Source organism: Salmo salar, chromosome ssa16 (assembly GCF_905237065.1).
Source record: "Salmo salar chromosome ssa16, Ssal_v3.1, whole genome shotgun sequence".
Lineage (NCBI taxonomy): Eukaryota > Metazoa > Chordata > Actinopteri > Salmoniformes > Salmonidae > Salmo > Salmo salar.
This window is the reverse complement of record NC_059457.1, coordinates 27,535,675-27,549,220: the sequence shown is the minus strand read 5'-3', so window position 1 is coordinate 27,549,220 and position 13,546 is coordinate 27,535,675. Positions and strand designations below refer to the sequence as shown.

The 13,546-nt window shown below is 42.8% G+C and overlaps 1 protein-coding gene across 5 annotated transcripts in view; it reads right to left on the bottom strand.

The window, feature by feature from the left end:
* Window positions 1–13,546, bottom strand: part of LOC106573497 (S phase cyclin A-associated protein in the endoplasmic reticulum) — a 91,509-nt gene that overhangs the window by 41,478 nt on the left and 36,485 nt on the right. For all 5 annotated transcript variants that reach the window (XM_014148591.2, XM_014148592.2, XM_014148594.2 and 2 more), the window contains 3 exons: window positions 13,100–13,236; window positions 9,173–9,235; window positions 8,908–9,034 (listed from right to left, as the gene is read on the bottom strand). In XM_014148591.2, the coding sequence (XP_014004066.2) occupies window positions 8,908–9,034; window positions 9,173–9,235; window positions 13,100–13,236 (327 nt within the window). The remainder of the gene's footprint in view (window positions 1–8,907; window positions 9,035–9,172; window positions 9,236–13,099; window positions 13,237–13,546) is intronic.

Below are 13,546 nucleotides of genomic sequence, written 5' to 3'. Positions count from 1 at the left end.
TCTAGCACTGAGCTGGGTTTAACCCACTCTTAACTCACCTATCAACACGCCCATCTAAAAGCTTCTGGGCTAAATGAGAAAAGGCAGCTCTTTCATGCTAGTAATCAATTGGTCTTCTAAGGGAGTTAACTGGGTCCTGCCCAGTCCTGGCTGTCTGACATTAAAGCCAGACTGGGACACCTTGGCTGCGTCTGCCTTGGCAGCTTGACAGATCAATCTGCTGTGGCGATGGAAAAGAAGAAGAATGGGTGGAGAGGATTAACCTCCAATCATTTTAGGCAACATCTTAAGGTAGTCTACATCTGAAATAACCATGGCATCCCTACCAGAGAGGACCAAGAGGAGACCAATCTGCTGATGTGGAGATATACAATCATTCATTTCTCAAAAGCACACCATCAGATCTAGGCTATCAATATTGGTGTTATCGGTGCAGGAAACAGTACAGTATTCAGTGAGTGGTCCTCTCTGTGGTGTTTCACTAGCTATACGACTTTATACTCTGCTGCCTCAGTACTGTGGATGGCAGTAGAGCAGAGCAGGAATAATAGGCCTTCCTGTTCCCGATCAATGAAGAATAACATTTCAACTGCAAGAACTAAAGAGAGCAAATTGCAAGAACAGCGGAATTACACGCCATATTAAACTGAACCCTCTGGAACTTACTTTTTCAGGTACAGTAACTGAGTCATACAGGGAAACAATATAGCTGTTTTTCATTAAATAACCCCTTGAACCACGCTGGGAACTGTATAACAACGTTAAGGTGAGATCTCTATAGGATGTGTGATGTAGTAAGTGTTGTATCTATTGTTGCCAAACGATTATTTCATATAGCCAACAGGCTTCTGGTTCCAAAGTCATGGTCACAACATCTGCATTTGATAGATCTTTTCAACAAGTTTGTATATGATTAGTGACGGTGGCTGTACACACTGAAACAAGGTGACAGTGGCTGTACACACTGAAACAAGGTGACAGTGGCTGTACACACTGAAACAAGGTGACAGTGGCTGTACACACTGAAACAAGGTGACAGTGGCTGTACACACTGAAACAAGGTGACAGTGGCTGTACACACTGAAACAAGGTGACAGTGGCTGTGCACACTGAAACAAGGTGACAGTGGCTGTGCACACTGAAACAAGGTGACAGTGGCTGTACACACTGAAACAAGGTGACAGTGGCTGTACACACTGAAACAAGGTGACAGTGGCTGTGCACACTGAAACAAGGTGACAGTGGCTGTGCACACTGAAACAAGGTGACAGTGGCTGTACACATTGAAACAAGGTGACAGTGGCTGCCCGTTGATAGAGGCTCAACACTCGCTTCTGAATGAAAACTAAAATGTTGAAACACAGCAGTATCCTGCACTGACAGACAAAGATACATCTCACTTAATCTCCCATTCCATGTTCCTATGAAGCAGTGTGAGATCTGTCTGCATCCTGTCACTCTCTGCTTGCCAGACTTTTATTTATTTAACCTTTATTTAACTAGGCAAGTCAGATCAGAACAAATTCTTATGTACAATGACGGCCTAACCCGGCCAAACCCTAACCCGGACGATGCTGGGCCAATTGTGTGCCGCCGATGATCCTCCCAATCATGGCCGGTTGCAATACAGCCTGGAATCGCACCAGGGTCTGTAGTGAACCCTCTAGCACTGAGATGCAGTGCCTTAGACTACTGCGCCACTCAGGAGCAGACACTCTGGTGACAGTGTAATATGATGAGGGGCTCATTTATTCTAGAGAGAAACCCCCAACATGACTGAAGACATGAGGAAAGGTGAGGGGGCAAGGACAGACAGCCGAGTCCAAACTGAATTATACAGCTGGAGGAATCTTAAACAATTATTACCCCTGGTGACCATTATTACCCCAGCTAATCAGAAGGCCAGGCAGCTGCTAATTCCTGTGTCTGTGACAGAGGTGCTTTTGGGATGAGAGGGAGAGAGAGAGGGAGGGCCAGCAGGACATCCCTTTGTAGTCACCTCCCACCAGCCACTCTAATTAGACACAAAGACAGGGAGGAGGGGATACAGAAGAGGGGAAAGCCCCGATCCTCTGGCCCCACAAACAGACGCTGGGGAACAACTGGCTTGGAGTTCATTATGGGTGTGACACAGGACAGCCTCAAACTGGTTTGCCCATCACGCAATATAACAGATGGAGTGAGCGGGGCAGACATACACTATCGTACATGCATTTCATCTTGGACCATGACTAAGACATACACTTACAAAAAAAGCCTGTGAGGAGTAAAAGTTGAGTAGTCTAAACCAGCATCAGCATGTACGGGAGGAGAGACAAACCACAACAAGACTGCTGGGGTAAACATTTAGAGAGAGTGTAAGAGTTTATATGTTTATCGGGTGTAATGGAATGCTGTTTGGTACAATAAAGAGGGCTGATTGGTTGGGAGACTGTAAATGGGAAACAATTCTGGTGGAATTTATTCTATAAATTGGACTGACATTCATTAGGGACTAGCGAGGCGCAAAATCAGACACACCACAGAAACCACAGCCTATAGAGGAACTACAACACAGAGGGATTTCAATGTATGACCCTGATTAAAGTTACAAAGAGTAAGCCATCCTGGGAACATATGAACTAAAATATTCATAGACTTCAAGCAAATCTGTCCTGGTTAGGTAAGAAACATGTAGTCAAATTAAATGATTTCCATGACTTTTTTTACTCACTTTGGCAGCAACAACAAAGGCTTTAGGCTGTCTGATAAATAACATATTACTCCTTCTGAACTCATAATAAGGGCGGTATTCAATAGGGCCCATTCAAGAGCAGGTAATATGAATGGATAATATTCTGGCCAACGTAAATCTGCCTATTCATTTACTGTAGTAAAATCCTTCAAGGATGGAAGCAAATAATTGTAGTTACCTGGAATTATTTAGTTGTTATGGTAAACGGTTTGGCGACGTACCGAATCAACTACAGTAGGCTAATCCAGAACCATGTGTTTAAATACATGTTTCTGGGCTAGTCCAATAGCTTTCAAGACTAGATTAAATAAACATAAACCTATAATTCAAATCTTGACACTTCTTGTATAGGGGTAAGACAACATAAGTATTGAAAGTCATTGGAGTATAATAATCCTTATCCCTAGCCCCCCCCCCCAAAAAAAAAAAAAAAAATGATACTAATCTTCACAAAATATGCAATTTCTTAAAAAAATATTTGTAATTAACCTGGTTGTTAAAAAACTAAGGCTGGGAATTGCCAGGGACTCACGATACAATATTATCACAATATTTAGCTGACGATACGATATGTATTGCGATTCGATACTGTGATTATTACGATTCGATGTTCCAAATACATTGCTGCTGCAGAGGAACAAGAGAGAGCCATGATAAAAAATAACTTTTGATCAGTCATGGAAATAAAAGTGCTGAAAACTATTTTGCTCCCTATTTAAAAAGTAGATAGAGAACAAGCTATGAAGGAAAAATACTGGAATTCTTGTGCAGGTACAGCAAACTAGCGCAAAAATACTATTGTGATATTGTCAAAACTATTTGATATGATATACCATCAAAAATAAAATCCCGATATGTAATTGTATTGCATTTTTCCCGCCCCCATCACATGAAAAAAACCTATTAACTAATCAATTTGAATGCTTAATGTGAGGCCCGGACCAGACTATCGTGGAAAAATAATACGTTTCCTGACCCACTTGTCCATCATGTCAGTTTGGTTCTCCTAGTCTCCTCTGACAAGTTCCTTAAACGAACATTTGAGAAATTAGATCTATGACACACTAACACTCCCAATCTAAGTCAGGTGAAACAAAGAAAACCCTCCCCAAGGGGGTGAGGAATTGAGAGAAATATATGATTTTCATCTACAGGACCACTATACTAGTCTAAGGTGGAAATTGCATTCAGTGTGCAGGAATAAAATATATACAGTTGAAGTCGGAAGTTTAAATGTATTTGGCTAAGGTGTATGTAAACTCAGTTTTTCATCATTCCTGACAGTTAATCAGAGTAAAAAAATCCCTGTTTTAGTCAGTTAGGATCACCATTTTATTTTAAGAATGTGAAAATGTCAGAATAATAGTAGAGAGAATGATTTATTTAAGCTTTAATTTATTTCATCACATTCCCAGTGGGTCAGAAGTTTACATACACTCAATTAGTATTTGGTAGCATTGCCTTTAAATTGTTTAACTTGGGTCAAACGTTTTGGGTAGCCTTCCACAAGCTTCACACAATAAGTTGGGTGAATTTTAGCCTATTCCTCCTGACAGAGCTGGTGCAACTGAGTCAGGTTTGTAGGCCTCCTTGCTCACACATGCTTTTTCAGTTCGGCCCACACATTTTCTATAGGATTGAGGTCAGGGCTTTGTGATGGCCACTCCAATACCTTGACTTTGTTGTCATTAAGCCATTTTGCCACAACTTTGGAAGTATCCTTGGGGTCATTGTCCATTTGGATGACCCATTTGCAACCAAGCTTTAACTTCCTGACTGATGTCTTGAGATGTTGCTTCAATATCCACATCATTTTCCTTCCTTTGTGAAGTGCACCAGTCCTTCCTGCAGCAAAGTACCCCCACAACATGATGCTGCCATCCCTGTTCTTCACGGTTGGGATGGTGTACTTCGGGTTGCAAGCCTCCCCCTTTTTCCTCCAAACATAACGATGGTCATTATGGCCAAACAGTTCTATTTTTGTTTTATCAGACCAGAGGACATTTCTCCAAAAAGTATGATCTTTGTCCCCATGTGCAGTTGCAAACCGTAGTGGCGGTTTTGGAGCAGTAGCTTCTTCCTTGCTGAGCCTTTCAGGTTATGTCGATATAGGACTTGTTTTACTGTGGATATAGATACTTTTGTACCGGTTTCCTCCAGCATCTTTACAAGGTCCTTTGCTGTTGTTCTGGGATTGATTTGCACTTTTCGCACCAAAGTATGTTCATCTCTAGGAGAGAACGCGTCTCCTTCCTGAGCGGTATGACGGCTGCGTGGTCCCATGGTGTTTATACTTGCGTACTATTGTTTGTACAGATGAACGTGGTACCTCCAGGCGTTTGGAAATTGCTCCCAAGGATGAACCAGATTTGTGAAGGTCTACACATTTTTTTTCTGAGGTCTTGGCTCATTTCTTTTCATTTTCCCATGATGTCAAGCAGAGGCACTGAGTTTGAAGGTAGGCCTTGAAATACATCCACAGGTACACCTCCAATTGACTCAAATGATGTCAATTAGCCGATCAGAAGCTTCTAAAGCCATGACATCCTTTTCTGGAATTTTCAAAGCGGTTTTAAGTCATCTTAGTGTATGTAAACTTCTGACCCACTGGAATTGTGATACAGTGAATTATAAGTGAATTATCTGTAAACAATTGTTGGAAAAATTACTTGCGTCATGCACAAAGTAGATGTCCTAACAGACTTGCCAAAACTATAGTTTGTTAACAAGAAATTTGTGGAGTGGTTGAAAAACGAGTTTTAATGACTCCAACCTAAATGTATGTAAACTTCTGACTTCAACTGTATATACTACCGTTCAAAAGTTTGTGGTCACTTAGAAATGTCCTTGTTTTTGAAAGAAAATATATTTTATTGTCCAGTAAAATAACATCAAATTGATCAGAAATACAGTGTAGACATTGTTAGTGTTGTAAATGACTATTGTAGTTGGAAAAGGCTGATTTTTTATGGAATATTTACTTCGGCGTACAGAGGCCCATTATCAGCAACCATCACTCCTGTGTTCCAATGGTACGTTGTGTCAGCTAATCCAAGTTTATTATTTTAAAATGCTAATTGATCATTAGAAAACCCTTTTGCAATTATGCAATTACAAGTTAGACGTTTCCAGCTACAATAGTCATTTACAACATTAACAATGTCTACACTGTATTTCTGATCAATTTGATGTTAATTTAAAATGGACAAAAAAAAAGTGCTTTTCTTTCAAAAACAAGGACATTTCTAAGTGACCCCAAACTTTTGAACGGTAGTGTATATTTTATTTTATCTTTATTTAACTAGGCAAGTCAGTTAAGAACAAATTCTTATTAACAATGATGGCCTACTCTGGCCAAACCCGGGCGACGCTGGGCCAATTGTGTGCCACCCTATGGGATTCCCAATCACGGCCGGATGTGATACAGCCTGGATTCGAACCAGAGACTGTAGTGATGCCTCTTGCACTGAGAAGCAGTGCCTTAGACCACTGCACCACTCAGGAACCTGGGCCTTTCACAAAATTCGGACACCGCTGATCTTGGCTGCATCCGTCAACTTTAGGCAGGCTCCTTCAGGCCCCATATTGTTGTTACTCTGCTACTCCATTCCCCCTAATCCCCCACGTCCACATCCCAGGTAGAACCAGCCACTGGTTAGCCACGAAGGGGAGCCCAACCAGCCCATGACAGCTGGCAAATGAAAATGTAAATACAGTCTCCATTCTCAGAGCGCAGTGTTTCTGACAGTCCCTCAAGTGTCATAAACGCTGTCCATCTCAGGCCAGCCTTTATTTGAAAGCAGTGAGAAACATTTGGGCCAGTGTGTAAATATGTGAGCTCATTACCAAGGTAAGAGAGAAGAAAGTTAAGAAATTATACTGAAGAAAAATGATAGAGGGGAAAAGCTCTCCACTCCCCAACAAAAAGATCTAGTTTGACACAAAATAAACCATTAGTGGTCACAGAGGGAGAGGCATGCTGGGGTCGGAGACTAGGCCCAACCCAGAGAGCAGCAGCGAGGGGGGGGGTGGTTAGCCTGACTAAGGCTGCCTTGGAGGGGGGGGAGTGTTGGGTGTTGTCTAAGGAATTAGCAGAGAAAGTGGAGACTGAATCAGATATCGTAGAGAAAAACAAATCTCTAGGTGAGTCAATTACACACGAGAGATGCTTGTTAGGTCAAATAATCTAAACGGTCCCGACTCAGGGGGCAGACACCCATGCTGACGGAGACTATATTTATTTGACTTTGTCCAGGGATTAGAGGAGGAAGTGCCTCCCAGGCTGGTTCACAGGCCGGCCCCCATGTCCCACCCCACCCCCTCAGTCCAGGCCTCACTCTGCTCTGGGCTGGGCTAACGGGGGAGAAGTTTAACAGCCATACCGAATGAAGTCTAGATTAAGCTCTTCCACCCCTCTACACAACCAAAACTAATGCAGAGTAGGGCTTTCCTCAGTTGTTTTAATGCTCTATAAATATGTGAAGAGCTTTAACCACACGGTAAAGCCCAAACAGAGTTGGCTGACCTACCAATCCCAGTGTTGAATGGAAGAGGGCTCCTGGCCCAGTGACCCCTGACCTCCCATAGGGAGAGTATGGAGCTGAGGGGAGCAGCCCCCCCTGTTAGCGACAGCTTGAACACTATCACACTGGACTCCTCCTCTCCAATTACACTGTGCTGTGCCACCCTCCCTTGCCACCTCTCTCTCCCTCTGGGGAAATTCAGTAATAGCCTCTCTCTCCCCCCCCCCCCCCTCCCCATCAAGGACCAGACACCATCATCTCTCTATCCTCCCGCCCACCAAAATGCACAGTGTGCTTTATGATGCCTTGAACCGCATCTTGGCAGGAGAATGATGGCTTGTCACTGTATGTTCTCCCCTTCACAAACACAGTGACAGGTGCTCCATTCATCCCCCTTATTGATGAACACACACTGGGTGTGCCAGGGCTTCACTGTCAATAGAACTCAGTTCAACTCCTTAAAATGGCATCCAACGAAGCCCATCTTCTACAGTGGGTCTCTCTTATATTCATTACATTGATTTAAGTCAACTGTTGTCATCAATGTCTGTCATTCATAGCCTTCTAAATAAGCATTGAATGTCAATGGAATACCTTATATTATGGGTTTTCAACCAGGGATCCGCGGCCCGAGGCCCTGCGGGGGGGTGGGGGGTATCCGCAAATGTTTTATTTATTTCAATGTTTTCTGAATATTTTTAGCAACATAATAAACACATTTAGAATAACATACCTATAGTAGAAAAGAGAAACATGTATTTCTAATGAAGATGACTATTTTTCAACTCCTAATATTGAGAAAATTACTCTCATTGGAGCCAATTACACCCACTGGAGTATCTGACATAGGCTTTGAAAAAGCACCCGTGAATAGGCTACCAGTGTGGTAAGTGCAGCTGGATGCTGGTAAGCTTTCTTGACTTGGACATACATTTTTGCCAACACATGGCTAACCTTTGTTTAACCAGCTACACAGCTGCTCTTAGCGAAAATGTGTTTGAGTTACCTTTCGAGCTTATAGACTGTTAGAATTTACACTTCCTCTTCCAATTATAATGTGGGAAGGTCAAAATAATAAATAAAAAAACATCTACCAAATCTATTCATTTAAAAAGGTTAATTACTTCTTCTTGCCATTATCATTCGCCTGATGATTTTGTAGATTTTTTTGCTAACGTATGATGAGGGTCCCTGGGTCGATGGTTTGCCTGGGAGCGGGTCCCTGGGCGAGAAAAAGTTGAAGACTCCTGCCTTATATTCCGTTGTAACTTGAGATCCTTTGGATTACATCTTCTAGGAAAACCTTATGTAATTGTATAAACCCACAAATACTTCTGAATCATACAAATGTTTGCCTGTCCAGTGATGGGTAGCTCCTCTATTAGTAACATGTGGCCAATGAAAACACGTAGCTAATCTGGCCTGCATTACAAATAACCCAGGGCAAGGAGTTGGGGAGTAACTGATACTCTACACTAGGACTGAGAGACACACAGACAGAGCTGCAGCCAAACAGAACGCAGTTGAGAGAACTTCCCCCCTCCCTCCCTAACACCACTCCACTCTGACTCTAAGCTCTGACAGAATGGCAGACAAGCAGACAAGGAGCAAGTCTCAGTAGTGTGTTACAGCTAGGTGTTAGTGATGTACCTGTTTCTCCAGGATGCGAGAGATCTCTCCCAGGGTTCTGTCCAGGCCTGACACCCTGGTGTTGGCCCACTGACCACTGTCCTGGCCCTGGAGCTGCTTGACCAAGTCCTTCACCAGACGCTGGAGCCTGGGGAGGAAGAAAGGGAGAGAGGTTAAGTCCTGTCATCCATCCATCCATCCATCCATGCATAATTATCATTGTATCATTATTCACTATAGTTAAATAGAAGAGATAGAATGCCTAAATGTGTAGTTGGGAACTTACTTGGCCTTGTATGGGGAGTCGGGGACTGTCTTTGCCTCCATTGACGTCTCATACTCCTTTGCCCTACAGAGGAACAGAAGAACTCTTTGAATAAGAGGAAAAGAGTGCCCCAGCTTTCATTAAAAAGGCAGGGGAGGATAAAAAGTCTGAAGGAACAGAAAAAGGTCAGGTTAAGACTGAGTGTTTATTTTGCCTGTCAACTTCTCCCCTGGTAACTTGGCTCAAAATAAATTATGCATTAATTCTACAGGGGCATAGTGCTTCGTTGCAACCTACTATTTTCATTCATAATGACATTCCACCCTCATCACTTTACAATGGCATATCACATTCTCTGTTCAACTGTATTGTTAAATAAATATGAATGGTATGCGTTAACTTGGGTAGGAAATACATCAGTGTTTTGAATCCCGGACATTCAAAGATTATGGCGGTCATCAGGACTGTTCTCTGTGGCATTAGACCAGCAGACATGGCAAAGACAGGCTCTACTAGTAGCACACAGAACATCTCTGTCCATCAGTCAGACAGTCAGTTAGCATCCCAGAGCAGATAAGAGCTATTATTGATCCCAGTAACAGACAGAAAGTCTTACGGTCAGGAAGCAGCTGATAAACTAACAGATCCCAGAAGAGGACAGGTGGAGCTTCCCCAGAGGAACAGACCTATCCTGACAGAACAAGGCTAAAGTCATTAGCATCAGCTAGATAGAGGAGATCATAAACACTGTCAATGTCAATCCAGCTCAGAATTAAAGCCAAGAATTAAACCCAGCGAAGACAAAAGCTTTAGGTAAACTGACTAGGGAGTTACCAATGTTTACTATTTCTAAGGTTAATTAGCAAACATTTATCCCTCAGAGAAATATCTCAAATGAGCAACAGTCAGAAATGTATGCTCCTGTCATCTCGGTAAGCAGCTCCAGTGTAGATTTGGCCTTGTGGTTTAGGTAATTGTTCTGCTGAAAGGTGAATTTATCTCCCAGTGTCAACCAGGTTTTCTAAAAGATTTTGCCTGTGCTTAGCTGTATTCTTTTTATCCTAAAAAAAAACTCCCTAGTCCTTGCAATGACAAGCATACCCATAACATGATACAGCCACCACCATGCTTGGAAATATGAAGGGTGGTACTCTGTGACGTGTTGTGTTGGATTTTTCCCAAACATAACACTTTGTATTCAGGACAATCAGTATGCCCTTGCAAGGCTTGACATTCAGGTAAATTTGCCAGTGGCATACCGGGCCAGTACCAACTGAAAGCTAAAGGCCCGAGTGAAAAGAATACTGGCCCGGGAAAGAGTACCTGAATGTCAAGCCTTGCAAGGGCATACTCATTTAAAAAATGGCTAGTCATTATTAGGCTGGTTCTGTATGGAATGCAGGTACATTATGGGATACAGGTCAGGTCATTTTTTGGATGTCATTATCCATAAACTGAAATAGTTCGTGAAAAAAGTTGGTCTGGAGCCCTGCATTCTCAACTGGTGGACCGCAGTCCTGATCATTTAAATGTTATTTTTCATTTGTGGGCTGAGCAAGTATCCCATAATGACCTACCCTCCATTCACAATCACATTTTAACTTGGCAATATCATATTTACATTGGTTGTTTGGAGGGAAAAATAAAACCTCTGCGCAATCTCAAAAAGGGTGTCTTTTTATCTTTTGGTAAATTCAGTTTTTATAGTTTCTAGTTTTTTCAGGTTTCCACTGTCAAAAATCACACTTATATATATATATATATACACATATACTCTGAGTAAACCGACCAGCAAAACGGCTAGTTGGGTGACTGAGGTCAATCATTCTATCACATTATTTACTATGTCCTCAAAGACAACTGAATAAAAAAAAAATGTTGCTGCCTCGCTTCCACCAGAAACTGAACTATACCTGGCCTGTTTGTCATTCTGATATTACAATATTAATCTCTGACAGGTTTACACCCACCCAGGTTAAACGGGGAGCAATTGCTGAGCCATTCATCATGATTCATCATTCACCGCAGCAGGCCCGGCTAAATGGGCTGCGGCTAGAAATATTAGTAAACAGCAATAAAGGAAAAAGCACAAATCTACAATGCAGAACTAATAATCAATTAATCAAGCTTCTTTATTCATCTGAACTGGCCCTGACTGACAGAGCCAATGCTGTAAAAATGTCTACCTTTGGAGGCAGAAATAACAGTATAAAACTGAATTGGTTAAGTGTGTACTGTTTGATGCTGTGTTCCTGTATATACACTGCGCATTATGGATAGAAGCTAAACCGTCAGCTAAATCGTCAGAGTGGACTTCTACACTGTGCACCCAAATGGGACAGGTTGTTTAAACTAGGAGTAAGTTGGCTTGATGAGCATGAAATCTCTAGTGGCTTACCTTGGGCCTCATCTCACAGGAACATGGTGTGCATGTGTATATGGACCCCTCCAGCTCCTCCACTGGGTGAAACGAGTAAGGCTATGATCACCTCTCCAGGTTGCACACAGGGGTGTCTTTGTGTGCCCACCTCTTTCTGAGCTCTACTCACACACTACGGACTCTGTTCCCAGCCAAAGGAAACACACAAAGTGGGCTACAGCCAAACGGCTTGCCCTACAGGAGCAGGTACACACTTCCAAATCCTTGTTTTAAAGTCCAGAACGCATCCTGACAAAATGATATGCTACTTACATGCCTTTTCAACAGCATATTTTCTTAAAAGAAAAGCAGTCCTATATGACTGAAGGAAAGACAGCCAAACCGCAAACATTTGGGTTAAACTGTGTTCAGTAGTTTATGATGGGGAGTACAAGCCCGCCCCAGAGTCCAATGAAAACTTCTTGCATTTTACAGACACCCTGCCACGCTTCAATAAAACGGCTCATTTCCACCCAGCAGTGGAGCTGCTCACCTTTATGCTAGCAGGGGCTTTGTGTTATTTACTACCTCTGAAAGCCTTGTGCCTTTGAGTGCTAGTCTCAGCAGGGCTCGGGTTGGGGCTGAGGCTGGAGAGAGGGCTGTGCCTGGGAGTGACAGTGAACAGGCAGATTATGTTGGTGTTTTCTCAGCCCCAAGCCCTTCCATAAGAGAACAGCAGCAATACTCAATTCTACATTTCACTGAAAGCAAAGTACTATTATTTAAAAATGGTATATAAAAAAATACAAATAAATGCGACAGTAGTAATGTTAAGGGGGAACATATATTGACCAGCTGTGTTCAGTTAAAATGTTCGCGAGCACTGCTAAAAATAGACTTCATAGCAAACATGGATCCATCACAATGCGTGTGAGTGTCCTGGTAATAAAAGTGACTACAATACAGGACTGTGTGTGAGTAAGAGTTAAGGATGTGGCTCAGAGACGCATGTCATCTCTGGTGCTGCACCCCCCCAGGCACCCACACTCCAACCTGCCCCGTGACAAATAGCTCATCCCACAACTTTTTCTCTACTCTGTCATATCCCTCTCCTGCCCCCAAACCCCATCCTCCCTCCCTTGTTGTGACAGGCTACTAAACTGATTGAGCCCATGCTTGGGATCTGACACAGTGGCGCGTTGCCTCCTATTTGTTGATTACTATTGATTTTCTTTGATACTTCATTTAAAAATCAATAGCCCGGAGAAAGAAAAATAGGCATGGTTTACACATACTTTAACATACTATTGTACACTGAAGGAGGCTTCAGTTTTGGCAGCACCGTGGCAGCAATTAGGGGGAAAGCTCTTAACAGGTGAAAGCCTGGGCCCTCAGATCGATTCCCAGTTTTCCTCCTCAATCACAGAAAGTGGCCATAAATTTAGCTCATCAGTATTATTCTTTGGACAGCTGTGATGCACATAACGTCTGCGCTCCATCTCCTCGTCACTCATAAAGCGTCTCCTCGCAGGAAACGTTGTCCTCTGTCACAGAGAGAGAAAGAGAGAGGGGACAGATGGACGCATCACCTGGAGTTCATGCGTGTGCGGAGCTTCTTTGCCTTCTTGCGTGCCTTCTGCCTCTCCTCTCCGTCCTTCACACTCTCAGAGGAGACGGTGTTGTCCGTCACAATGTCCACTATGTACTTCTTTAAGGAAAGATGCTCCTGAAACGCATGAAAACATTTAATTACAATCTCATTAGCTCATTCTGAAATCAAGATGGACATACAAGGAGTGAGAGGAAGAAAAAGGGTTCAACAGAAAAGTGCAAAGGTGTGACAATGAATTGGGCCTTATGGGACAGGAGTAATTATCTAGGGTCCCATATTCCCTCCGTAGACATAACATCCAGCTACTGAGAGAGTCACCTGCTGCCAGCACCCACAAATATTTGCTATATAGCCTGCAGTCCCCTTTGTGACCTCACCCATATCACCACAAGGATATCATAGACTGGGTGGATAGTCTATCAAA